Source organism: Procambarus clarkii, chromosome 20 (assembly GCF_040958095.1).
Source record: "Procambarus clarkii isolate CNS0578487 chromosome 20, FALCON_Pclarkii_2.0, whole genome shotgun sequence".
NCBI classification, from domain to species: domain Eukaryota; kingdom Metazoa; phylum Arthropoda; class Malacostraca; order Decapoda; family Cambaridae; genus Procambarus; species Procambarus clarkii.
In genome coordinates, this window is record NC_091169.1 from 40343400 (window position 1) to 40370843 (window position 27444).

The 27444-nt window shown below is 45.5% G+C and overlaps 1 protein-coding gene across 4 annotated transcripts in view; it reads left to right on the forward strand.

Moving 5' to 3' along the window:
* Positions 1-2286: 2286 nt before the first annotated feature.
* LOC123755348 (phosphatidylinositol 4-phosphate 3-kinase C2 domain-containing subunit alpha) overlaps positions 2287-27444 on the forward strand; it is a 232027-nt gene continuing 206869 nt past the window's right edge. The window contains exons 1-3 of one of the 4 annotated variants that reach the window (XM_045737887.2): positions 2287-2527; positions 11218-11433; positions 12782-14154. In XM_045737887.2, coding sequence (XP_045593843.1) covers positions 11250-11433; positions 12782-14154 — 1557 coding nt within the window. In that variant the 5' untranslated portion in view covers positions 2287-2527; positions 11218-11249. The remainder of the gene's footprint in view (positions 2528-11217; positions 11434-12781; positions 14155-27444) is intronic. The other 3 variants (XM_045737888.2, XM_069327888.1, XM_045737889.2) reach the window with 3 other exon arrangements.

Sequence of the window (27444 nt, forward strand, 5' to 3'; positions counted from 1 at the left end):
GTGTTGGAGGGTGGTGGTTATTGGAGGGTAGTGGTTGTTGGAGGGTGGTGGTTGTTGGAGGGTGGTGGTTGTTGGAGGGTGGTGGTTGTTGGAGGGTAGGGGTAGTGGTTGTTGAAGGGGGTTGGTTGTTGGAGGGTAGTGGGTGTTGGAGGGTAGTGGGTGTTGGAGGGTAGTGGTTGTTGGAGGGTAGTGGTTGTTGGAGGGTGGTGGTTGTTGGAGGGTAGTGGTTGTTGGAGGGTAGTGGGTGTTGGAGGGTAGTGGTTGTTGGAATGTAGTGGGTGTTGGAGGGTGGTGGTTGTTGGAGGGTAGTTGGTGTTGGAGGGTAGAGTTTGTTGGAGGGTAATTGTTGTTGGAGGGTGGTGGTTGTTGGAGGGTAGTGGTTGTTGGAGGGTGGTGGTTGTTGGAGGGTGGTGGTTGTTGGAGGGTAGTGGTTGTTGGAGGGTAGTGGTTGTTGGAGGGTGGTGGTTGTTGGAGGGTAGTGGTTGTTGGAGGGTGGTGGTTGTTGGAGGGTAGTGGTTGTTGGAGGGTAGTGGTTGTTGGAGGGTGGTGGTTGTTGGAGGGTAGTGGTTGTTGGAGGGTAGTGGGTGTTGGAGGGTAGTGGTTGTTGGATGGTAATGGTTGTTGGAGGGTAGTGGTTGTTGGAGGGTGGTGGTTGTTGGAGGGTGGTGGTTGTTGTAGGGTAGTGGGTGTTGGAGGGTAGTGGGTGTTGGAGGATAGTGGGTGTTGGAGTGTAGTGGGTGTTGGAGGGTAGTGGTTGTTGGAGGATAGTGGTTGTTGGAGGGTAGTGGGTGTTGGAGGGTAGTGAGTGTTGGAGGATAGTGGGTGTTGGAGGGTAGTGGTTGTTGGAGGGTATTGGTTGTTGGAGGATTGTGGTTGTTGGAGGGTACTGGGTGTTGGAAAGTAGTGGGTGTTGGAGGATAGTGGGTGTTGGAGGGTAGTGGGTGTTGGGGAGTAGTGGTTGCTGGAGGATAGTGGGTGTTTGAGGATAGTGGTTATTGGAGGGTAGTATTTGTTGGAGGATAGTGGGTGTTGGAGGGTAATGGTTGTTGGAGGATAGTGGGTGTTGAAGAGAAGTTGTTGCTGGGGGGTAGTGCGTGTTGGAGGGTAGTGGTTGTTGGAGGATGGTGGTTGTTGGAGGGGTAGTGGTTGTTGGAGGATAGTGGTTGTTGGAGGGTAGTGGGTGTTGGAGGGTAATGGTTGTTGGATGATAGTGTGGGTGTTGGAGGATAGTGGGAGCTGGAGGGTAGTGGGTGTTAGAGTGTTGTGGGTGTTGGAGGGTAATGGTTGTTGGAGGATAGTGGGTGTTGGAGGATAATGGTTGTTGGAGGATAGTGGTTGTTGGAGGGTAGTGGGTGTTGGAGGGTAATGGTTGTTGGAGGATAGTGGGTGTTGGAGGGTAGTGGGTGTTGGAGTAGTGGGTGTTGTAGGGTAGTGGGTGTTGGAGGGTAGTGGTTGTTGGATGGTAGTGGTTGTTGGAGGAGAGTGGGTGTTGGAGGGTAGTGGTTGTTGGAGGGTAGTGGTTGTTATAGGGTAGTGGTTGTTGGAGGATAGTGGGTGTTGGAGGGTAGTGGTTGTTGGAGGGTAATGGGTGTTGGAGGGTAGTGGGTGTCGGAGGGTAGTGGTTGTTGGAGGATAGTGGTTGTTGGAAGGTAGTGGGTGTTGCAGGGTAGTGGGTGTTGGAGGGTAGTGGGTGTTGGAGGGTAGTGGTTGTTGGAGGATAGTGGTTGTTGGAGGATAGTGAGTGTTGGAGGGTAGTGGTTGTTGGAGGATAGTGGGTGTTGGAGGGTAGTGGGTGTTGGAGGATAGTGGTTATTGGAGGGTAGTTGTTGTTGGGGAGTAGTGGTTGTTGGATGGTAATGTTTGTTGGAGGATAGTGGTTGTTGGAGGGTAGTGAGTATTGGAGGGTAGTGGTTGTTGGATGGTAGTTGTTGTTGGAGGATAGTGGGCGTTGGAGGGTAGTGGTTGTTGGAGGATAGTGGGTGTTGGAGGATAGTGGGTGTTGGAGGATAGTGGGTGTTGGAGGATAGTGGTTATTGGAGGGTAGTTGTTGTTGGGGAGTAGTGGTTGTTGGATGGTAGTGTTTGTTGGAGGATAGTGGTTGTTGGAGGTTAGTGGGTGTTGGAGGATAGCGGTTGTTGGAGAATAGTGTTTGTTGGAGGGTAGTGGGTGTTGGAAGGTAGTGGTTATTGGAGGAAAGTGGGTGTTGGAGGGGTAGTGGGTATTAGAGGGTAGTGGTTGTTGGAGGGGTAGCGGGTGTTGGAACAGAGGAAGGACAGATGGCGCGGTAGTGCTACTCCATGTAAACAAGTTGAGGGTGGCGGATGCCTCACCCAGCTGCTGCTGCTGCTGCTGCCTCTGACACTGACGGCTGCCTCATATCTCATACTGGCCTTCCTCACACACCAGGTCGTTCAGCGATGCAACGGTAGCGTGGGTGTGGTGCCTGGCGCCCCTACTGGAGGTCAGTACTGCTGCCGATGACAGGTGAAGCCTCTGCTCTCAAACATTAACTACTTAACGTTCACAGGTCGGTGGCCCTATTCGCAGATGATAATTACCCATAACTCATTTTGAATATATTTATGTTACTTTTATTAAATGGGAAGTCGTGTACAGGAGTGTTGGCCCATTACATGGAGATCCAAGAGCAGCCATTGACCTGGTGACTATAAACTGGGACTCTGAACTCAATATTACACAAAATTCCTTAATCGACATCTTCCTCTCCAAAACTGTAAGCCCCTACAACACACACTGTCTTGTACTCACCAAGCAAGTAACTGGCAAAAGATAAAACAACCCTTGGCTCATAGGTTGAGCCAGTCGGCCGAGCGGACAGCACGCTGGACTTGTGATCCTGTGGTCCTGGGTTCGATCCCAGGCGCCGGCGAGAAACAATATGCAGAGTGTCTTTCACCCTATGCCCCTGTTACCTAGCAGTAAAATAGGTACCTGGGTGTTCCTGGGGGTGGAGGCCTGGTCGAGGACCGGGCCGTGGGGACACTAAAAAAGCCCCGAAATCATCTCAAGATAACCTCAAGATAGGTGGCATACTTAAAGCAATTAACAAGAAACGGGTATATGAAAAAAACTTAGGATTGGCCTAGTTACAAAAGAATTTTAAGAGATACTCATCAATGCTTATTTTGATTATCAATCTATAATAAGAAGAAAAGCCATACATTTCTTTTATGAGAGTAGATTCAAAGAAGCAGAAGAAAATACAAAAAGCAGACAGAAATCCATCTCTAACATCCTAGGGTCTAAGCAACAATCACATAAGCAGATAAAACTCAATAAAGGATGGTTACACACTTGCAACAATCGATAACTGAATTTATTGGCTTCTTTTTATGAATTGGTCATAAAGTAAAATCCAAGAAAATCTAGTAAAAAATGCCAGTACAATTCAAGAGACCCAGATACGTTACTACATATTTCACTGGCAGCTATTCCTACTCTCTACTCCTTTTACCAGTTAGTCCAACAGACATTATATCCATAATAAACTCACTTAAAACCAAAGCTGGGAACATTACTGAAATATCATCTATAGTATATAAGAGTGCTGCTCATGTCCATGCAACACCCATAGCTCTTCTATTCCACTAATCTCTAGTGTCATAATTTTCATGATACTCTTAAAAAAGCAAGAGTAAGTTATCTCTGTTGGCCAGGAGATAAAGCTCTTTTACATTGTATAGTATGCGGACCCTGGAAAGTTGAAGTGGAGGCCACACTGTCGTCAGTGTCCTTATGGCTGGATACACTGGTAGGGTGTGTTGCTGAGACAGCAGATCTTCGCCTAGTAACACCACCATGAGAGCTGCTAACGCTCGGTTCATTTATGCTACATACATCAGAACCAATGTCACTGAACACAGAAAAAAAAAGACTCATCTCCTACATTATCCCATTGTTCAAGAAAGGCAGATGACATGGGTGGTGGTGATAATAATGATGGGTGTTGACTTTAGACAGTTTGGCAGGGTTGGCAAGAGCTGTGTACTGTACATGCTCTATATGTATCCTTGTCTTTAATGTCGGTATCACTCGAATACTAATGACCCAAAGTGGATAACAAAGGATTTGATGAAGTTTATAGGTAAAAAGAGAGCGTGGTACAAAAGGATTAAGAATGGGGAAGTCAGTTTAGAACAGGAATTTGAACAACTGGTTAGAAATGTTAAAAAAAAGAGATAAGGAAAGCAAAAAAAAACTATGAAGTTCACATAGCAGGGCAAGTAAAGACAAATCCTAAAGGTTTTTTTCACTTATGTTGAACAAAGACTAGGGAAATAATAGGTCCATTAAAAACTGAGACAGGTCAAATAACGGATAATGGCGAGGAGACGAGTGTTATTTTTAATAAATATTTTATATCTGTATTTACTAAAGAGGAACTTAACAATATGCCTTCAGCCGAACAAGTCTTATGTGGATGGGGACGAAGACAGGTCGACTAGTTTAGCAGTTACCAGGGAGGATGTAATTAAACAAATAGTAAAACTAAAACCAAACAAATCCCCAGGGCCAGATGAAGTGTTTGCCAGGGTGCTTAAAGAATGCAAAGAAGAGCTTTTCGAGCCACTGTCTACCATATTTAATAAATCAATAGAATCAGGCAGAGTGCCCGAGTCATAGAAGGTTGCTAATGTGGTACCAATTTTTAAGAAAGGAGATAGATCACTTGTGTCAAACTATCGGTCAATTAGCCTAACGTCTATTGTGGGAAAGTTACTTGAATCGATAATTGCAAATACAATTCGTCTTCATCTTGAAAAACAAACTAATAAATTAGTCGCAACATGGTTTTACAAGTGGCCGTTCATGTTTAACAAATTTGCTATCTTTTTATTCCAGCATAGTTGAGGCAGTTGATAGTGGTAAGGATTGTGATGTTGCGTACCTTGACTTTAGCTAAGCTTTTGATACAGTGCCACATGAAAGACAGATTAAAAAGATAGAGGCTCATGGTATTGTAGGTGCTATATTAAGTTGAATTAGGGCATGGCTATTCCAAAGGAAGCAGAGTTAGTATAAATGGGGGTTCAGTCAGAGTGGGATAATGTTGTTAGTGGAGTACCTCAAGGCTCTGTCCTGGGACCTCTGTTGTTTATAATATATATAAATGATTTAGAATCGGGTAATGATGATAGTTACAAGATACGAGCTGGATGGTGTTGAGATTGTGAAGTCGGATTGCGAAAGGGATCTGGGAGTTATGATTAGTAAGAATTTAAAACCAAAGGATCAATGCATGAATGTTCGTAATAAGACAAATAGGACACTGGGATTTATTAATCGAAGCATTAGTAACAAGACACCTGGTGGTGTTCTTCAGCTATATCTTGCTCTGGTTAGGTCATAAGAACATAAGAACATAAGAACAAAGGCAACTGCAGAAGGCCTATTGACCCATACGAGGCAGCTCCTATTTATAACCACTCAATCCCACTCATATACTTGTCCAACCCGCGCTTGAAACAATCGAGGGACCCCACCTCGAGCACGTTACGCGGTAATTGTTTCCACAAATCAACAACCCTGTTACTGAACCAGTATTTACCCAAGTCTTTCCTAAATCTAAACTTATCCAATTTATACCCATTGTTTCGTGTTCTGTCTTGTGTTGATACTTTTAATACCCTATTAATATCCCCTTTGTTATGTCCATTCACCCACTTGTAAACCTCTATCATGTCACCCCTAACTCTTCGCCTTTCCAGTGAATGCAACTTAAGCTTTGTTAATCTTTCTTCATATGAAAGATTTCTAATTTGGGGAATTAACTTAGTCATCCTACGCTGGACACGTTCAAGTGAATTTATATCCATTCTATAAAATGGCGACCAAAACTGAACTGCATAATCTAAATGGGGCCTAACTAGAGCAAGATATAGCTTGAGAACCACACCAGGTGTCTTGTTACTAACGCTGCGATTAATAAATCCAAGTGTCCGATTTGCCTTATTACGAACATTTATGCATTGATCCTTTTGTTTTAAATTCTTACTAATCATAACTCCCAGATCCCTTTCGCAATCCGACTTCGCAATCTCAACACCATCTAGCTCGTATCTTGTAACTCTATCATCATTACCTAACCTCAGAACTTTACATTTATCAGCATTAAACTGCATCTGCCAATCCTTTGACCATTTCAAAACCCTATCTAGATCAACTTGAAGTGATAGCGAGTCCTCCTCCGAATTAATTTCCCTACCGATTTTCGTATCATCGGCAAATTTGCAAATGTTGCTACTCAAACCTGAATCTAAATCATTTATATATATTATAAACAACAGAGGTCCCAGGACAGAGCCTTGAGGCACTCCACTTACAACATTTTCCCACTCTGACTTGATTCCATTTATACTAACTCTCTGTTTCCTTTGGTATAGCCATGCCCTAATCCAGCTTAATATAGCACCCCCAATACCATGAGACTCTATCTTTTTAATCAGTATTTCATGTGGCACTGTATCAAAAGCTTTGCTAAAGTCAAGGTACACAACATCACAATCCTTACCACTATCAACTGCCTCAACTATGCTAGAATAAAAAGATAACAAATTTGTTAAACATGAACGGCCATTTATAAAACCATGTTGCGACTCAATTATTAATTTATGTTTTTCAAGATGAAGACGAATTTTATTTGCTATTATAGATTCGAGTAACTTTCCCACAATAGACGTTAGGCTAATTGGTCGATAGTTAGACGCAAGTGATCTATCTCCTTTCTTTAAAACTGGTATCACATTAGCAACTTTCCAAAACTCTAGCACTCTGCCTGACTCTATTGATTTATTAAATATGGTTGACAGTGGGTCACAAAGCTCCTCTTTGCATTCTTTAAGCACCCTGGCAAACACTTCATCCGGCCCTGGGGATTTGTTTGGTTTGAGTTTTACTATTTGTTTAAGAACATCCTCCCTGGTAACTGCTAAACTCGTCAACCTGTCCTCGTCCCCACCCACATAGACTTGTTCGGCTGAAGGCATATTGTTAAGTTCCTCTTTAGTAAATACAGATACAAAATATTTATTAAAAATACTACTCATCTCTTCATCACTATCTGTTATTTGACCTGCCTCAGTTTTTAATGGACCTATCCTTTCCCTAGTCTTATTACGATATAACTGAAAAAACCCTTTAGGATTTGTCTTTGCTTGCCCTGCTATGCGAACTTCATAGTTTCTTTTTGCTTTCCTTATCTCTTTTTTAACATTTCTAACCACTTGTACGAATTCCTGTTCTAAAGTGACCTCCCCATTTTTAATCCTTTTGTACCAAGCTCTCTTTTTACCTTTAAGGTTCTTCAAATTCTTTGTTATCCACTTTGGGTCATTAGTATTCGATCTAGAATACTCTAGATCTAGAATAGAGTATTCGATCTAGGTCCCATTTAGATTATGCAGTTCAATTTTGGTCGCTGTACTATAGAATGGATATAAATTCACTTGAACATGTCCAGCGTAGGATGACAAAGTTAATTCCCCAAATTAGAAATCTTTCATATAAAGAAAGATTAACAATCTTCTTAAGATGATTTCGGGCTTTTTTAGTGTCCCCGCGACCCGATCCTCGACCAGGCCTCCACCCCCAGGAAGCAGCCCGTGACAGCTGACTAACACCCAGGTACCTAATTTACTGCTAGGTAACAGGGGCATAGGGTGAAAGAAACTCTGCCCATTGTTTCTCGCCGGCGCCTGGGATCGAACCCAGGACCACAGGATCACAAGTCCCGCGTGCTGTCCGCTCGGCCGACCGGCTTCCCAAATTGCTTAAATTACAAAGCTTAAATTGCATTCTTGCATTCACTGGAAAGGCGAAAAGTTAGGGGTGACATGATAGAGGTTTACAAGTGGATGAATGGACATAACAAAGGGGATATTTATAGGATATTAAAAGTATCACCACAAGACAGAACACAAAACAATGGGTATAAATTGGATAAGTTTAAATTTAGGAAAGACTTGGGTAAATACTGGTTTGGTAACAGGGTTGTTGATTTGTGGAACCAATTATCGCGAAACGTAGTGGAGGTGGGGTCCCTCGATTGTTTACAGTGTGGGTTGGACATGTATATGAGTGGGATTGGGTGGTTATAAATAGGACTTGCCTCGTATGGGCCATTAGGCCTTCTGCAGTTACCTTTGTTCTTATGTTCTTATATATTTGACACCGTATTTTGTCCAAATCTTCTTGAAGGGTGTGTGACAAGCATGTAAGTTTCTTATCACCCCGAGTATTTTAGCATCATCAGCAAATATGTTCATATAATTCTGTATTTCATCTTGTAGGTCATTTATATAATAATAATAATAATAATTTATTGTTAGGGGACAGGAAGCCCGAGTGTGTTCATATACATTAGGCTTTTATCAAGTTTCTCTCGCCCCCCTCCCAAGCCAAATTACTGACCCCACCCAGGATGCAACCCCACAACAAGCTGACTATATCCTGAGTACATACTTACTGCTAGGTGAACAAAGGCATTAGGTGAAAGGAAATGTGCCCAACCATTTCTGTCTTTTCTGGGATTTGAACCCGGAATTCTCGATTGTGTGTCTGGAACAAACATAACTGTACTACCCGCGACCATTTATGTAGAAAATGAACATTACTGATGCAAGAACAGAACCCTGTGGTACTCCACTCTTGACATTTCTCTAGTCTGATACATTGCCTCTGATTACTGCTCTCATTTTTTGTCAGAAAATTTTTCATCTATGTTAGAAGCCTCCTTGTCACTCCTCCAGTATATAGCGGTTTCCAGAATAACCTCTTATGTGGAACTGTCAAAAACCTTTGCATGTCTTTGCATTTTTTCCAGTTTGTTGATGTGCTTCTGAAGGTATGGGCAGAAATGCAACAACATACAACTGCTGCATGATTTGAGCATTGTTGATTGTGTTACTGAAATTAACCGTCAAATTGGTATAAAAATGTTTAGGCTAGCTCATCCTAACCCTTGCACAGAAGCCCTCCAGAATTTCTTTATTGAAGATCAACATTGTTCCAAATGGATAACTAAAACTGGAACTGAACTCAGAATGTATCAGATTTATCATTTGTACCAAGAGAGACAACAACGGCACTTTCCTGCACCGTGGTACATTACACCCTTTCCAATGTTAATCCCTTCCTTTCCACTCAAAAGCAAATTAGTTATCAGCCCAACCTTCGTCTTGAGGCAAAGCTCAACGCCTTAAATTCACATTAAATTCCATTTGCCAAGTGGTGCTCCATACACTTACTTTGTTCAGGTATTCTTGAAGGGCATGGCAATCATCTAAGTTTCTTATCTTCCCTATTATCTTAGCAGCGTCAGCAAACATGCTTATATACAGTAATTCTGTTTTCCGTCTGGTAGATCATTTATGTAGACAATGAACATTATTGGTGCAAGAACTGAACCCTGTGGTACTCCACTTTTCTCCAGTCTGATACATTTCCTCTGATTACTGCTCTCATTTTTCTGTCAGAAAATTTTTCATTCATGTTAGAAGCCTACCTGCTACTCCTCCAATATGTTCCAGTTTCCAGAACAACCTCTTATGTGGAACTGTCAAAAGCCTTTTTTAGGTCCAGATAGATGCAGTCAACCCAACCATCTCTTTCCTGTAAAATCTCTGTGGCTCTATCATAGAAACTGAGTAAATTTGTTACACAGGATCTTCCAGATTGAAAACCATACTGCCTTTCTGTTGTTATATAATTTTTCATCGTGTGCTCTACCCATTTAGTTTTAATTATTTTTTTCCAATATTTTAACTATTTCACTTGTCTATGATACAGGTCTATAATTGATGGGATCTTCCCTGCTGCCACTTTTGTAGTTTGGAACTGTTAGCTTTTTTGCACCCATCTGCTAAGACTACTGTACACAGGGATGCCTGAAAAATCTTTTTAAGTGGAATGCTGAGCTCAGGTGAGCATTCTCTCAGAACCCATGGTGAAACTCCATCTGGGCCAACTGCTTTGTTCTTACTTAGCTCCTTGATCATATTTTTCTACTTTATCTCTTAGACATCTCTATGTGCTCTGTGTTGTTCTCTGGAATTCTTATCGTGTCTGGTTCTCTGAAGATTTAATTTTGCAGAAACACACTTTGGAACTTTGTTTAATGTTTCACACATTTCCTTTTCATTTTTTGTGAATTTGTTTCCCATTTTCAATCTGCTGAATGTTATCCTTTACCTGCAATTTGCTTTTGATGAATTTATTGAATAGGCCTGGTTCTGTTTTGCATTGACCACTATCTCTTTCTCAAAATTTCTTTCTGCCTCTCCTCACTGTCGTGAAATTTTGCACTTCTTTGTATCACTGGTATGTTTGAGGGTTTGGCCTCTTCCTATATTGATTCTATTTTTGTGTCTTTTGGTCTCTGGCTCTCTTGAATTTCTGTTGAACCAATCTTGTTTCAGTTCTGCATCTCTGTTTTGGTATAAATATGTGTGTGCCTTTATCATATATTTCACAGAAATTGTTTCTCATTTACTAAATTCCTTAAAGAAATTTCTAAGTTCCCCATAATGACCTCTCCTGAAATCAGGTTTTTCAACTGCTTCAACTTCCTCATTCTCTTCCATATTATAACATTGCATACGTTAGTCCCAAAAGGACATGGTTACTTTTACCCAAAGGAGGAAGGTACTGAATGTCAAATATCTCTTCCTCTTTCTTGGTGAATATGAAATCCAGCATGGAGGGAACATTCTCATCCCTTGTCCTTGTAGCTTGTTTAACGTGTTTATACATGAATGTCTCCAGGATGAGGTTTATGAATCTACAGGTCCAAAAGTCGTCTGTTCTAGCTTCGTATGCCTCCTAGTCTATGGATTTCAAGTTGAAGTGGCAGACTGCTAACAGTCGTGATCGATCTTTATCTACTCTTGCTATAATATTTCTCATTGTTACGAGGCCCTTTCATTTATTATCCAGCTCCTCTTTTGTCCATGTGTTGCATGGCAGTAGATTTTATGCATATATGATTATTAATTTATCATCATTGCAAATATCCGGTGCTATTATGTCAACTTATTGTGGATTGCTAGTTCAAAGTGATGCTAGATTCTCATGGTGATTACTTGCCGGCAGGCAGGCAGGCAGGCAGGCAGGCAGAGGCATATAGACAAACATTTCATTTTATAGATGCAGATAATATTTAATAAAATATTTCATATCATATTTCATATCTTTTTACAGATGGTTAACATTTGACTAAGACACATGCTGCAATGGGAGATGAACCACCACCTTTGCCACCGAAGCTGCGATCTGCAGCGGGAGGCCGATACACAGAACAAGATATTGCTAAGGCTTTGGAGGAAGAAAATAAAGAGTATGAACGCATAAGAAGGGAGAAACTGGGACGGTCACAATCCCAAAAATCTACTTCCTTAAATGAAAATGGCCCACCAGGTACAGTAGTAAGGTTACATAGCAAGCCCTACATTTTATTAGCTTTCTATAACTGAAGCATGCTCCTCCCAGTGTATGTTTCCAGGTTCCATTAGCATCTTCAGATGTGTTCTGTTGTGTTAGGGAGGGTTCTGACTCTGCCTTTGCCAGCAAGGGGCAGATCTGTTTCATTTTCTCCTTTGAGATCAGAACTTTACAGACTTGATAGATTTTGAATCTATTAAGTTCTATTGGTTGCATTCTGAGGATCATGATTCCTCCTGACTTGCAGACAACCTGTAATTTTTCAGTGGAGGGAGCCTAGCACAGTTTCTGGGAGGAGCCCGTTGATGGCTTCCTAAAGACTTCTTGATGAGGTGGCTCCACCTAACATACTAGGTCCCAAAAGAACTCCCAACAATGAAAACAAACCACCAAAATTTTGTAAAACTAGCACAAGCTAGTTTGCCCCCACCTTTCCCCCTTGTTTGGGGGAAAGAGGGAGGTGGGCCAGGTCAGCCGGCTCGCCCCACACTCGTTTTTTTGCTGATGATTCCTAGTCATTGGTGTTGTCACTCTGGCTCCAGTCTCCTGTTTTCAAGTGAAGTTTTGCCTTTGAGGCTGTTCTTAAGTGTTTGTGTAGTGTGAGCCAGGAATGTAGTGTGCTTGGAGCTGCATGTAGTTTGGGGGCGCACTGTAGTTTGTGTGTCCAGTTAAGTTGTGCTAACACAATGCACAGACGTTTCTCCCTGGTTGCTCGTTTTCTGTTTTGTCCTGGGAGCTTTGGGGTTTTAGTTTATTTATTAATTTGTCACTTTGCTTTTTTGCACTTAGGGGTTCTTCTGTTTCATCTTATAGGCTTTGTTTATGGTCATTGTGCAGTTGAACCCCCTTGCTACACCCCTTAACTTTTCCATTGGTTTCAGGTGGCCAGGGGCTGCCTGTTCCATTCAGTGGTTACTGGCATAGCATTCCAAGTGCCTGTGCTTCCTGCAGGGCTCGGTCACCCTGCAGGCCCTAGAAAACACCTGCAGGCTCAGTTGTACAGTACTATAGATACCTCGTCCGAGCCTGCCCTTGCTTTGTGCAAATTTGTGGGTTGTTAATCACCTGTGCCACTGGGCGATATTCATATATTCTGCCTCCAAGAAACGTTTAGAAAAGGAGAAGGGAAAATTTTTTTGAAGGGGGAAAAAAATGTGCTTGAATGTTTTTTCTTGCACACAGTGGTGTTGGTGGCTATTAATGGCTGCGCCGTACATTGATGTGTTTCCAGTTCATAGCTGTTATTAGTAACAAATAATTTTTGAGTTGAAAGTTTACTATACTGCTCTTCAGTGTGTAAACTGTCTTTTCTTTAATATTTCAGATTTGTCGAGGTCTCAAACTCCCACTGAGAAGAGAAGTTCAAGGACAGGTGAAACAGTGCCTCGGCCTCGTCCGAGTGCAGTCTCAACCCAGCCCACACCTAAACCTCGTACAGTTAGTCTTTTACAGACTCAGCCAGTAACCCACCACAATCATCCACAAAACATTTCCAAGCCCAGATCTGTTTCATGCTGTGTTACAAATATTTCCATTGAGTCTGATTTAGGCTGTACCAGTCAGTCTGTGTTAAGTGCATCAAGTCAGGGCTGTAAAGATGCAAGTAGTCAGCAAGATCTTATGTCATTTCATAGCCCAGAGAAACCAAAGAATGATATACTAGAGCTTCTCCATAACATAAATGCAAATCAGAGTGCTGTAGTTCCTGTGTCAACCTCTCAGGGATCCTACAGAATGTCGAATACTTTTGCACAATCATTTAATTCTCAACAATTACCACTAAGACCAACATCAAATTTGCCTGCATATCAAGGGACCATTGCCCCAGTGTTCACAGGATCTCAGTGGCCGACAGTCACCCCAAATGGGGCATCATATTCATGTTTTAGTTCAGCACCCTCTTCAGTTCCATATAGACCAGCATTGCCTCCATCACACACTTTATCTAGTAGTCTAAATTTTACAAATTTCTCTAATATTGGACAATTAGTCAAATCATCACCAGCACTACCAAGCTCTCATATTGCTCCTCCATTACCCCAGAGATGTCCAGTATTGGAGATAAGCCGAATGAGTGCACTGGTCAATCAGTTGTCTGTGACTCAGAGTGCATCAGGTGGTACAGCATTTTCTCCTTCAACTTCAGGAACACCCACATTTGAAGCTCCCATCAGTTCTGGTATTGTTGGAACTAAAGTCAGCACTCCCAAAGGTGATGACCTCATTGATTTGGGGATAGGCTCAATTTTAAAAGAATCTGCAGATGATATAGAAGCAAGGACTAATGTTTTAGATGTGTTTGATCCAATTTTGTTAAAAGCTAAAGAGGAGGAATTGAAGAAAAATATTAGTACTTCCTCTAGTGTAGGAGTTGCAAGTGTGGATACTGACAATGTATCAATTAGTAAAGAAGCTCATGAATTACTTCAGTACAAGATGCCCAAGTCTCTTTGTGATGATGAAATGAGTTACTATGAACAAGTTGATCCTTTTGAATATATGCATCCTGGTGCTAGCAGCACAAGATCAGATCCTGTGTATGATGCATATGATGGTTTGGTTAGCCCTGGAGCAGTTGGAGGAGAGACCTTTGACATACCACCACCTCTACCTCCACGAATAAATACTAAAGATGCAGAAGTCAAATTACGCAAAACACTGACAAGCCCCAGAATGCAAAAAAAATACATGGCAAAGGTAAGGCACTAATTTTGTGTTGTCTATAGTCCGTAATACATATATTTTTATTTTTAACAAGTGTATTACCTCAACTATTAGAAGTAGGGTGCAACAATGCAAGTTTAATTCTTATATTATATCAAACTAATTTGTGTAATTATAAAACTTGCTACATCATGAACTATAAAATAATATAGCAGTCATTGAAAGAAGGCCCTTTCTGCGGGGAAGCCCCATTGGCTCCCTGAAGCTATCATCACTGATCAAGTACCATACTACCTAGTGTCATCAGTTGCAGAGTTCTTTTTGCCTACTGGAGACCATGAGGCAGAACCTGGCTTCCCCTCAGAGATGGATGGGGAGTGATAGCCTATGATCACTTTACATTTATAGGATATCATCTTTGCCATCACCAGGGAAGGCACCCAGAAAGATAGGCAAATCAAAACAAACCACTGCCTGGTTTAAAAATGTGACTAAAACCCCAAAAATTTCAAAAGAACTCCCCCAATAATAAAATGTATTACCTCAAAGAAACAACCAAAACTTAGTGAAACTAGGCCTACCCCTGCTAGTTAATTCCACCTTCTCCTTTGTTGTATGGGAGGGTGGAGCTGATCAGCTTCAGTTCTTTCCTGATGTGCTTACCTAGCAGCAGTGTTGCTCCGGCTCCTCTGTCCCATTTGCGTGTTTTTTCTCTCTCTCTTTTTAGGCAGTGTTTTACACAGGAATGTGTGAGCGCCAAGCATTTTAGTGTACCAGAGCTCCATGAGCTCAGGGTTACCTTCCCTAGGCATTTTGTGAGTACTGCTCTTGCATGGCCAGAGTTATCTTTCCTTGGACGTTTGGGGAACGCTCCCTTTAGTGGGCCTACTTCCTTGGGGTGGTCCTTGCCCTTATGGTAAGTCAGGGGTCTTGGGCTTTGTCTTCCCTGGGGTTTGGGAATGTTGTTGGCTGGTGTGGCGCACTGCAGTTGCACAGCCTACGTTGTCTACTAGCTGTTTCGGGGTGCGCTGATGTTTCTCCCTGGCTGCTTATTCTTTTCACTTTATTAGGCCTAGCCTAGAGTGTGTGCAGTAGAACCCCCTTGCTGTCCCCCCTTGACTTTTCCTTAGGCTTTGGGTGGTCTGGTTGCCTTCATCGACAGGGTTTACCCCAGTGGCCCCAGTGTCTGGGCTTTGTTATGGAGTGCAGCCCCATATTCCCGCATATAAGAGTCATAATTCCATTTGTACATAACTAGAAGAAATTGTGAGTTGATATTATACACTTAAGAGGAAGCATGAAGTTGCAATTTTGAGTTTATTTGCGATGAGGCTTCAAGCGTCTCCTCCATGTAAATATGGCAGAGCAAGCCAAGGGAGGAGGCAAGGGTTCTCACCCGGGGGTGGGGTCTCCAGTGCATTCTGGGAACAGCGTCAGCCATGGCATGATTGGTCAGCGGCGTGGGCTTGGCCGGAAGGACCAATGGTGTCACGTCACCAATGGCATGACGTAGGCAGGACGGCAGGCGCCCCTGCAGGGAAGTGCGAAATCTGAGATCATTTGCTTCCAGATGTTCGAGCTGAGTAGATGTATGCTTGAGAGCTCACCTGTCAGAGAGACATGTAGGCCTCCAGGGGGAATAATTCGGGCAGCTGACATGTACCGACGAAGAAGAAGAAGACCTGTTGACTCCCTCCAAGGGCTCGTTGCCGGCAGTGACCTGAGTAACTGTGAAGTGGCACTGGAAGGAGTATTGGACATTCCTGTGTGCTACATATGTCTGAAGCTGTGTGGAGCTGAATTGGTAGCAGTCCTAGTATGCTGAAACTCGGCGATCGTTTACCCATGTTACGAGGCTGCGTGGTGGACCAGTATGTCGAGTGTGTTAGGCTGGGTGAGCAACGCCCAAAGCAGTCTTGACCTGTCATCTGGGAAGGTATATCTGGTGTAGGAGCAGCTCCCAATGAGGAACAAGTGAGCAGATGGCTTGATCGTGGATCTACAAAACGAGCGGTTCTCGTTTTTCACCTCCCGTTTCGCGTGTCAGTAGGCTGTGCTGGCTCATTCTGTGGACTTTGCATAAGGCCTGGCTCTTCTTTCTGCTTCTCCCTTTGGTCCTCTTTCCTGAGGGCAGCATTGCTCAGTTTTTGTCCGTGGCCTTGGTTTTTGCCGTCCTGTTTTTCCATTGTATGTCCGGTAGGGTCGGTCTCGCTCTTCCCAAAGGGGTTGGGCCAGGGCTTCGCCTGCTGTTTGTCGAGGTGGGTCTTTTGGGGTGACTGCAATCGGTTCATATGGGTCTTCCCCCAACTCTTTTTCGAGTTGGATGCTTGGATTTTTTCAGTTTATTGGTGAGCTGACAGGCTTCCTGTTTTCAGGCTCTCCCATTTTACTGCATCTGGCACCCATGTGTTTTTTGTGCTTGACTTGGGTCGTTGTGGCTCGTCTTTGTTTCCTGGGTGTTAGCCTACCTTGACAACTGGCTGGTTTGGGCTACCAGTCGGTCTGCTTATCTGCTAGCCAGGGATCTGGTTCTTTCCCAGCTTGCCGGGTTCGGGTTCCTGGTGAATTGGAGAGAGTTCCAGTTGGTTTTGTCCCGGGTTCGGATCTAGTTAGGTTTGACTTGGGATTCTCGGTTGGCATTGCTTTCTCTGCTGCCAATGGCCTTGCTCTGGCTACAATCCCGCTGTCTGCTGCTATTGAGGGGGCCCTGGGTTACTCGGCAGATGCTCGAATAGTTGTGCAGGAGTCTGACTTTTGCCCTTCTGGTTAACTCTGCTTGATACCTGGTTGATGGGCTTCTGGGAGTTGTTGTTCTCCCCAAGCCCAGCCTGAGGCTTGACTTGAGAGCTTGGTCCACCAGGCTTGACTTGTGAGAGCTTGGTCCACCAGGCTGTTGCTTGGAGCAGCCCGCAGGCCCACAGATCCACCACAGCCCGGTTGGTCCGGCACCCCTTGAAGAAAACTATTTAGCTTTCTCTTGAAGATGTCCACGGTTGTTCCCGCAAAATATTTTTTATACTCACTGGGAGTATGTTGAACAACCGTGGACCTCTGATGTTAATTCAGTGTTCTCTGATTGTGCTTATGGCTCCCCTGCTCTTCACTGGTTCTATTCTGCATTTTCTTCCATATTGTACACTCCAGTATGTTATTATTTTACTGTGTAGATTTGGGACCTGGTCCTCCAGTATTTTCCATCTGTATATTATTTGATATCTCTCTCATCTCCTTTCTAGTGAGTACATTTGGATAGCTTTGAGACGATCCCAACAATGTAGGTGCTTTATCTTGTCTATGTATGCTGTATATATTCTCTGTATTTCCTCTATTTCAGCAATCTCGCCTGCTCTGAAGGAGGTGGTGAGTATTGAGCAGTACTCAAAACATTTTGGGCAGGGTTTGGCTTCAGAGGCTATTCTGGTTCCTTCAGGGCAGCCCCTTTCGCTGCTCTTTTGCGATCGCTGGATTCAGACCCCTGTGGCCCTGTGCTGGTTGCTGCATCACCGGTTTCCTCTTCAAGGTTTTTCGTGGTTTGGTGCCTTGGCGCCTTCTTCCTCCCTCGCTTGATGTGTTCTTGGAAGCCTCGGTTGTTGGTTGGGGCTTTGTGACCAGTGCTCATCAGTCTGGCCAGGATCATTGGCATTTTTTTTAACAAGCTCGCAGAATGGTGTGATAGTTTGTAGCTGTGTGACAGGCACTGCAGGGTGTTTGGATTCCTCCGGACTTTGTGATTCGGCTCCATTCGGATTGTTCCCCTGTGATTCCTCATCTTGACAGCATTCTTCTTTCTGTGGCTGTGTGGGGATGGTCGCTTCGAGTAAATTGTCTTTATTCTCAGTTTACATCTCTACAGCGTTCATGTTCAAGGTGTGTCCAACGTCTTGGCTGATAGTCTGTCTCGCTTCCTTCCTCTTTTCGTGAAATGGGACTATTGATGCCGTTTCCTCCCTCTAGTTTTGCCAGAAGTTCGGGCGCCCTGATGTCGACCTCTTCTCGACAGCATGGTCTTGGCATCTTCCTTTTCTGCGGCGCCGTTCCTCGGCTGCGAGGCCCTCGCAATGGATTTCTCTCGGCTAGACTGGTTGAGATGGGGGTGCATTTACCTCTCTTTCCCGGTTGGGCTATTGTTCCAGGGGCTGGTGCATATGGAATCTTACAGGGGGAGTGATTCTTCTGCCTCCTTGGTTTAAGGTGCTGCTTGCTCAGTGTCCGAACCGGGGCATTTTTCTGTGGCTCCGACTCTATTGGAGGGTCGGGTGGGTGACATACCTCATTGGTTCAATCTTGTATTCGGCTTTTTGGGTCTGGAATTTTGACACATTTTTCTTGCTATTTCTATGGTGATCATGTAGCTGATTTGATGGTGTCTCACCTGCTATCTGGCAGTATGAGGTTTCTTGGCGGTCTTTTCATCCTTTTCTCTCCTTTTGTCGTCTTTTCTGTATCGGACCGGGTTGTTCTGTCCTTTCTTGGCTTTTTCTCAATTGGCATCCCATGCCTATTACTGTACTGTTGCTTCTTATTGTGTAGCATTGGTGGAGCTGCTTCTGCTTGTGTTTGAGGTAAATGTAACTTCGGCCCCGTTTCACAAGCGTTCTCGTGCTTTGTTTCGCCTTCAGTCTGCTCATGCGCTGCCTGAGCCTGCCTTTTTCTTTGGACCGGGCTATTTCTTTCTTTTCTTCTCCTTGGTTTACTGTGGTCTCTTCGGTCTGGGATTATTTTTGGAAGGCTTTGTTTATTCCTTCCTTGGCTTCCAGTCATTGGTATGTTTGCTTCATGCTCTCCTCTGGCACCAGAGATTTTTCTTCCTTTGGTCCTGGGGGTTGTATTGTACGCTTGCAGCCTGTGCTTTCTTTTCTTGCCCAGAATGAGACAGCAGGAGGGGTGCCTTGGTTAGTTTGGCCAGGGGTGAATTATGCGCTTTGTCTGGCTGCGACTTTATGATGCTGCCTTATAGCCTCCGGTTCTGTCTTGGTGGACTCTTTGTGGGTTGTTACGGTTTCTCTGGTTCCCTGTCCCAGAGTTTGTGTTTCTCAGGTTGTCCGCAGTATCATTGAAGCTAGCCAGCCTGCGGTCTACCCTCGAGCTCATGATATTCGCAAGTATGCTGCCTTGTCAGCTGTTTTTGGTAATGTCTTGGGCTGATATTTTGGAGGTAATGATATGGACACAGGGGTTTTGGAGGTCTAACAAGGTCTTGGCTGCCAGGTATTTGGTGAACGTTCCGGATCCTCTACGGCCTTGTGTTGCATTGGGGCGTCTGTCACGGCCTTCAGTCTCAATTTCGAGTTGATACCTGCAGTGTTCTTACCTCCCTGGTAAGTTTTCCATATTTGTCGTTCTCTGTGGGTAGTTAGCTTCAGGGAGCCGATAGGGCTCCCCATGGAAAACCAGCATTGAATATAATGAAACGCCAGTTTCTGTGTGAGCTCCAAAGGTTCCCGACATCCTCCTTCCCCCTAGATCGGCAGTGTTTTTCATTAAAGAACTGAAATCAGGTGCTCGGGCCGACTCCTCCCTATCCCCAATGCGGGGGGGGGGGGAGGAGGAGTTAACTAATTGATGGGTAGTTTCCTATATTTTGGTTGTTTCTTTTATTATTGGAGGAGTTCTTTTGGCATCTTAGGGGCTTTGGTCACATTTTTAAATTAGGCAGTGGTTTGTTTTGATTCGCCTATGTTTCTCAGTGTCTTACCTGCTGATGGCAAAGATAATATCTTTTAAATGTAAAGTGAGCATAGGCCATCGCTCCCTGCACCTTCCTGAGGGGGCTAGGTTTTGCCTCGTGGTTCCCGGTAGGCAAAAGGAACTCTGCAACTGATGGCACTAGGCAGTATGGCACTTAATCAGTGATGATAACTTCAGGGAGCCTCCAGGGCTTACCTAGAAACTGGTATTTCATTACATTCAACGCTGGTTTTTGTCATGTTATAGAACCCGCCACAAGCATGGCCTCTGCTTGTGGGTGGTTCTTCCTGTTATGGAGGCAATACCAGCAAGCTCTAAGATACATGCAGCCCAAGGAAAGCAGTTTCCTCAGAGTCCAAACAAGAACTTTGGCAAATAAGCACTATGTGAAGCAAATATTAAATGAAGGAACAAACACACAAACTAATTGGCTCCCCATAGAACACAATCCAAAGGGCTGCCTACATTTATCCCAAAACCGAGAACTTGGAAGGTGCTAGAGTACCAGAGTAGTGTGAGCGATGTTTTCACAGCCACACCAGGAAAATGACTGAGGATTTGCTTTGATTGACTCAGAAGTTGGGGGTGCTGGCACCTAGTGGTGGGCTGCTGCAACGGCCCGGTGAATTGTGTTCCCAAGTTGTTTAGTTACATTGCTGATTTTTTGTTTTGCTCAACCTTTCTGGTGGCTTTTTCTTGGCCTTGGCTTTTTCTTGGATCGAATTGGGTGAAGTTACCCAGGTGACTAGCAACAGGGACACACCAGAATGGCATTTCATTTTGTTTAATGCTAGTTTCTGGAGGGAGACTATTCGGCTCCCCAGAACTATCCGGGCTGATTTGAATGCATTAGACCACTGCATCAGTCAAGCAAATGGAGTTCTAGGCCTACTGGGGACACGAGCCAGAACCTGGCCCCTTCAGACAGGCATGAGGAGCATTGGCCTATAGAAACCCCTGTGTGGTTGGAAACATTCTATGTCTGCCATCGGCCGGGTCAGGTGCCCAGAAAGGTAGGTGCCCCAAAATAAACCCTATCTGGTTAAAAAATTGCTACTGAAACCTGAACTGTTGGACAGAACTCCCCAAACTCAAAACGAGCAAACAAGCATGACGTCAAAACCATCACAGAGCCATTGTCTGCGCAGCTCCCCCGTCCCCAGGATGGGGAAGGGGGAGTTCCAGACCCCCCATGCCAGCTATCCACCCCCATTTCTGAGGCTGATGTGAGACCTGGTGGTCCTGCGACTCTGGTCCCTGTTGTTGTCCAGTGCTATGCCTTGTGGTGTGGTCTTGTTCTTTGGTGGTGTGTGGACCAGAAGTAATTTCACAAGTACTCGGGCTGCATGCGCCTAGGGTTCCCTTACCTACGTGCCCTGCAAGTACTGCCCTTGTGGCTTGGGGTTACCTTCCACAAGTCGCTTGGAACCTACCTCCATGGGGATCTTTTGCTGCACGGTGATTGCTCGCCCTTGGAGTCGGCTGTGGTGTTACATGCACCTCTGTTTGCCTCTGGGTAGGAGGTAGTTTCATCACTGGTAGGGGCCCAAGGTACTGTGCAACTAGTTTTCACCGTAACATAGTGGCCGGCTCTGTTCCGCCTGGGGACGTTGTACTCTTGCGTTTTTTCTTTTCTTTTTGTTTGCTGCCCTTTGGGGGTTCTACCCTTTGGTGTTGTTGACCCTTATTTATATTCTTGGTGGTCTTTCGCTAGGTCCCTGTGAGTGTAGGGGCTAAGCAATTAGTAGTTCGCTTGGTAGTTTGGGGTGCCAGTTAGCAATACCTTGCCTGGGCTTCCCTTAGCAGAGCATCTAAGGGCCCTGGAAAACCCCACTGTGGCTCAGTGGTCCAATGGATGTGTCCACTGGGTCCTATCTCTCTTTGTGTGAGATTGCAGGTTGCTTTGACCCCTTGTCTTAGGGTGACACTCGCCAGTTCTGCCTCCGTCATGCTACCTGTTGGGTTGGTTGACACCTTCAACCCAAGAGTCCTGCGAGTGGTGTTCCTTGCTTTTACTCCAGTTCACCCATTCCACTGATCTTGATATTCGGGTGCAGGCGGGTTCGGCGTTGCATTTGCGTTTCAGGTTGCTGGAGTACGCTAGGTTGGTTGCTCACCCGGATGCCGCGAGGCTGCCCAGTTTTGGTTATAGGGACCTGGACTTGGAAGCATTAATCGCCTCGACTTTGGTTTCATCCGCGTCCCCTTAATGTCCTTCCCCTGCTGTTATTCATCCTGTTCCTCCCCCCCCCCCCCTGCACCCATCTCCAAAGCGTCTGAGAGTTTCCCAGTTGGGGTATGGTTTAGTTGGTGGTGAGACTTGGGCAGTTTCAGGGGATGCCTCATTTGGTGTGGCAATGGAGGCATTCGAGCCAGTTCCTCCAACCGGTGCTTCTGGTTCTGACCAATGGGCCCCCTTCTTTCTTGCTTTTCCAGTGGACTCTGCCTTTTCTTTTGAAGCAGAGGGTTTGGAGGACAGCTCGGCCTCGGGTCGTGGTGTGGAGGTTCCCGGGACGGGAGAGGCTGACTTGGAGGGCTTGGCCCCATTTGACCCCGCTTAGGTGTTAGTACCCTCTGAGCAGGGCTTGTTGTTACAGGGGCTGGGGTTTTCTTATCCTCCCTCCCTGTTCAAGTTTGATATGGCGTCAGCTCTTCCACGGGTTCGGTTCCGGGTTTCCTTTGGGTCTTCGGTCCCTTCCTTCTGAAGGATTTCGGCCTCCCGCATCCAACCTCATAAGATGCGGGAGGCCCTTGTGGCTTACCTCCTGCGTGACCCGATTTGTGCCTCGATAACGGATCCTGCCTCGTTTGAGTTCGGTTCTGCCTTTCCATACTGGGTGCATTACGAGGTTCCGAAGTCATCTTGGTTGGCAGACTGTCCTCTTTTCATTGGGGGCGTGGCATACGTTCTGTTGGTCCTGCACGCTTGAATGGCAAGAGGCTCTTACTGTTGTTCAGGTTTACCTGGGGGGCAAATTTGAATGCCTTAATGTGTGTGTGTTCACCCCTGCCCTTCCTCGGGACGTCGGCCTGGTGCAGCTTCACTTGCAGGTTCCCTCCCTTTTGGAGACCTTGGTAGCTGAGGAATTGCATGCTTGTGGCCAGTTGGCTTCGGTTCTCCATTTCTTTTCCCTTCTCAAGCTGTCTTCGGACTGGCTTGAAGAGGCTGTGGAGACACTGGGTGCGTCTCCGCTGGTCTTGGCGGTGCGGGCGTTGGCTGCCCTGTTGAAGCTGTTTGCGCTGATCCTGCAGGGAGGTGGTGTGTCTGTTCTTTGCTTCTCGTCTTGTATGCCATCAGGCGGTGCTTGCTCAGTCTTTGGAATCCGCTTGAGTTTTGGCTCTTTGGTTTTCAATACATTTTTGTCATTTGCTGTTTGCAGAGTCTGCGGTTGTGCATTATCTGCAGTCAGCTTCTAGTTGTTGTCCCACGTCGGACTTGTTGATTCTCCGGGAGGGCCATGGGGAAACTTCCCGGAAGGATTGTGCCAAAACTCGGGGTTTCTCTATCCATCGTGGTAGACCAGTAGTGCCAGTTTCTGAGCCGGTGAAGCCTTCGGAGCCTTAGACATCTGGTCGGTGCGGTGATTGCTTTGCTCGTCAGTCGGCTTCTCATAAGGCCCTTTGGCCCTTTCGTGGTTCGTCCCATTGATACAGTGATAGGGGAGGGGGAGGTTCGCACTCTTTGCTCTCGCCTGGTCCCACAATTTGTGGGCGTTTCAGGTCGTTTCTTGCGGCCTGCGGTGGTGTTCGGTGGCCCTCCTCCTTTGGGGGGGTTTGGGGCTGGTGGGGCAGGCCTCTTCTTCTGCGCTCTCTCAGGTCATTTTGGAGTGGGTTCGCTTGGGCGTGGTCAAAACATTCTCGTCTCTCAGGTGAGTTTCCTCCCTGTTTTCAGTTTCAAAATGGGACTGCACAGACCTGTGGTTAATTCTGGACTTGTCCCGTCTGAACCCCTGGGTTTATTGCCCCTCTTTTCGGATGACTACCCTGCCCCGGGAGCCGGTCGGCCGAGTGGACAGCACGCTGGACTTGTGATCCTGTGGACCCTGGTTCGATCCCGGGCGCCGGCGAGAAACAGTGGGCAGAGTTTCTTTCACCCTATGCCCCTGTTACCTAGCAGTAAAATAGGTACCTGGGTGTTAGCTGTCACAAGCTGCTTCCTGGGAGTGGAGGCCTGGTCGAGGACACGGTCGCGAGGACACTAAAGCCCCGAAATCATCTCAAGATAACCTCAAGATAACCAAGCCCCAGGTCCGTCGTCTTTTTGAGCTGTGCGCTTAGATTGTGTCCCTGGACCTCCGGGACGCATATTGGTACATTCTGATTCATCTGGGGGTTCAGGGACTGGCTCGGTTTTGTTGTGGGGCGTTAGACTTACTGCTTTTGTTGCCTTCCATTTGGCTTGAATCTGGCTCCTCGCTTGTTCACACACCTTACCCGGGTCGTGGTGGCCCGTCTGTGTCTCTTTGGGGCTAGTCACTTCGGGTGACTAGTCTGCTGAGTTCTGGGGGTTTGGTTCTTGTGGGTGTTCACGTTCGGGTGGAGTCCAATGTCCTGGCGGACTGCCTGTCCCGATTTATTCCCCTGTCCATGGAATGGACGGTCGACGCTGACTCGTTCAGTTAGATCTGCTGGATGTACGGGCTCCCGGAGGTGGACTTCTTCGTCGGCGTGGTCAAGGCGTTTTCCGATATATATGTGGTGCCCTTCCCAGACTGCGAGGCCGAGGTCGATGCCTTCAGACAGGATTAGTCAAGGTGGGGTTACCTGTACCTCTTCACATCCCCTCCCCCAGTTCTACTGTTGCTCCAGGTCCTGGCTCACTTGGAGACTTACCAAGGGAGAGTAGTTCTGTTGGCCCCTTGGTGGCCGGCCCAGCTTGGTTTCAGGCATTGCTTGCTCGGTGTCTAAACCCCGAGGTCTTCTCACGGCTCCGCCTTTCATCAGATCGGGCAGTCCGTTACATAATTGGTTCGATCCTCTCATCAAGTCTTTGTGTCTGGTCTTTTTGACGCGAGTCTATCACCATTTGTATGGTGAGCAGGTGACTTCGTTGATGGTGTCCCACCTGCATGCTTTGTATTGGCAGCAGTATGAAATTTCCTGGTGGTCCTTTCGTCATTTCTTGTCCCTCTTTAGGTTTTCTTCAGTTTCGGATAGGGTCGCTTTGTCATTTCTTTCTTGGTTGTTTCAGGTCCGTCATCTTATGCTGAATACTGTTGCCTTGTATCATGCGACGCTGGCGGAGCCACTTCAGCTTGCGTTTGGGGTGGATATTACTTCTGCTCCATTCTGCAAGTTGTCTCGTGCATTGTTTCACCTCCGGCCTGCTCATTCGCCGCCTGAGCCATCCTGGTCATTGGACCGGGTGCTCTCTCTTTCTCTCTTCTCCTCGGTTTGTGGTGGCCCCTTCGGTTCAAGATTGTTTTTCGAAGGCTCTTTTTTTTTTTCTTGTTGTCATAGGCCTCTTGGGGTTGGCTTGGGGAGCTTCATGCTCTCCTCCAGCACAGAGGTTTCTGCTCCTTTGGTTCTGATAGTAGGTTTGTTCGTTTGCAGCTGTCTCCTTTTCTGGAGAAGAATGAGACTGCTGCTTTCCGGAGGGGTCCTTGGGTTGTTGATGCTTGATTGGTTCGACTAGAGGTGCATCATGTGTTGTGTCTGGGTGCAGCTCTTTGCCGTTACCTGTGTGCCACGGCTTTGGTGGCCAGTAACGCACTTTGGATTGACCTAGTTTCCCTTCTTCCCTGTTCCAGGGTTTTTATCTTCAAGGTCATTAACAGGGTTATTCGGTCTAGCCAGTGTGTGGTGTATCCACACGCCCATGACGTTTATAAGTTTGCTGTATTGGCTGCGGTCTTTGGTAATGTCTTGGGCTGACATTTGGGCACGGGGTTTTTGGAGGTCGAACATACCGGTCCTGGCCGCTTGCTGCCTAGTTAATATTCCTGGCCAAAGTCGGGCGTGTGTCACATTGGGTTGGCGATTGCAACCAGTTGTCTCAATTTTGAGTTAAGGAGCGACTGGCGACAGCCTCTCGTGTAAGTCCTTCTTGTTTTATCTTTGGTTAAGTAGCTCTGTGAAGCCAAAGGGGCTCCTCCCAGAAAACCAGCGTTGAATGTAATGCGGCAGTTTTCATGGTTTTTGACATCCAGCCTCTGAACTGGGGATGGATAGCCGGCACGGGGAGTCTGGAGCTCCCCCTTTCCCCTCCCGGTGAAGGGAAAGCTGCACAGACTGTGACGCGGTGACGGTTGTGACATCATGCTCGTTTGCTCATTTTTAGTATGGAGTTCTGTCCAACAGTTTGGCTCTTAGTAGCCATTTTTTAACCAGATAGGGTTTGTTTTGGGGTGCCTACTTTTCTGGGTGCATTGTTCCTCTCTGAGGGGGCCAGGTTTTGGTGCGTGGTCCTTGGTAGGCCTAGAATTCCATTCGCTTGACTGATGCCATGGTCTAATACTGTACATTCATATCATCCCGGATAGCTCCGGGGAGCCTCTGGGTCTCGCCCAGAAAATGGCGTTTCATTACATTCAACGCTGTTTTTTTTTTATTTATGAGCATTATTCAAAATAATGTTTTTATAGTTTACAAATGTTTCACTGAGCTTGTTCTGAACTATAAATTGCACAAGAGAGTTTGTCAGTATTCCCTGTGTGAGTGTGATGTTACTCGCTGCTCGAGACATTTTATTACGTTTTGTTTGATATTCAGTACAGTATAATTATCTGTTATTTAAAACTGTTATCTGGCAGTAGTGGGTAAGAATAAGAGAAGTTTCTTATCATGGATAAAATGGTGTGCTAGGCAAATGAATGGCTGTGTGGCATTGGCATTACTATTGTTTTGGTTACTAAATAGCAAAGGAAGGAAATCGTGGAGTTTGTCAGTACGAGGAAAAGCAGGGGTGTAAGAACTACCGCATTGACAGAAATATACCGGTCAAGTAAATATGACCAACTAGATGATGCTGTTTGTTTGTGGTTTATGTAACATCATACATAGTTACAGTATGATGTGAAAGGCTTAGTATTGCACTGTACATACTGGGCAGTGCAATCACCATTTTCTGCTGTCACTGGCATACAAGGCATTTGTGTTTCTGTCTAAGGTTGGAGGCCTGATGCTTGAGGTTAGCCTCTCCCAAATGCAGGATGACTGGAAGGAGTAGGATTCTGTTACAGGCTGGTAAGGGTTAGTCCCATTGCCCCCTTTAATTAAAAAGATTCAGCTCCCATAGCGACCCTCATGAAGTCGGCGTTGGTGAAAGAAGAGTGGCCGAGTCCACATAGTTTCATTATTGCAAGCTGCCTTGGAACATTAAAATACTAAAACAATGGTGGAACATCAATAATAGAGCAACCTTGGAACATAAATACAAGAGCAACTTGGAACATAAACAATACTAAAGCAAACTTGGAACATACTACTAGAACATCTGCAGAACAGATAAAGGCTAGAGTATCCTTGGAACATATCAATTCTAGAGCATCTTTGTACCATCAATGCTAGAGCATCCTTGAACCATATCAATGCTAGAGTATCCTTGAACCATATCAATGCTAGAGCATCCTTGGCCATGTATCAGTGCTAGAGCATCCTTGGAACGTATCAATGCTAGAGTATCCTTGAACCATA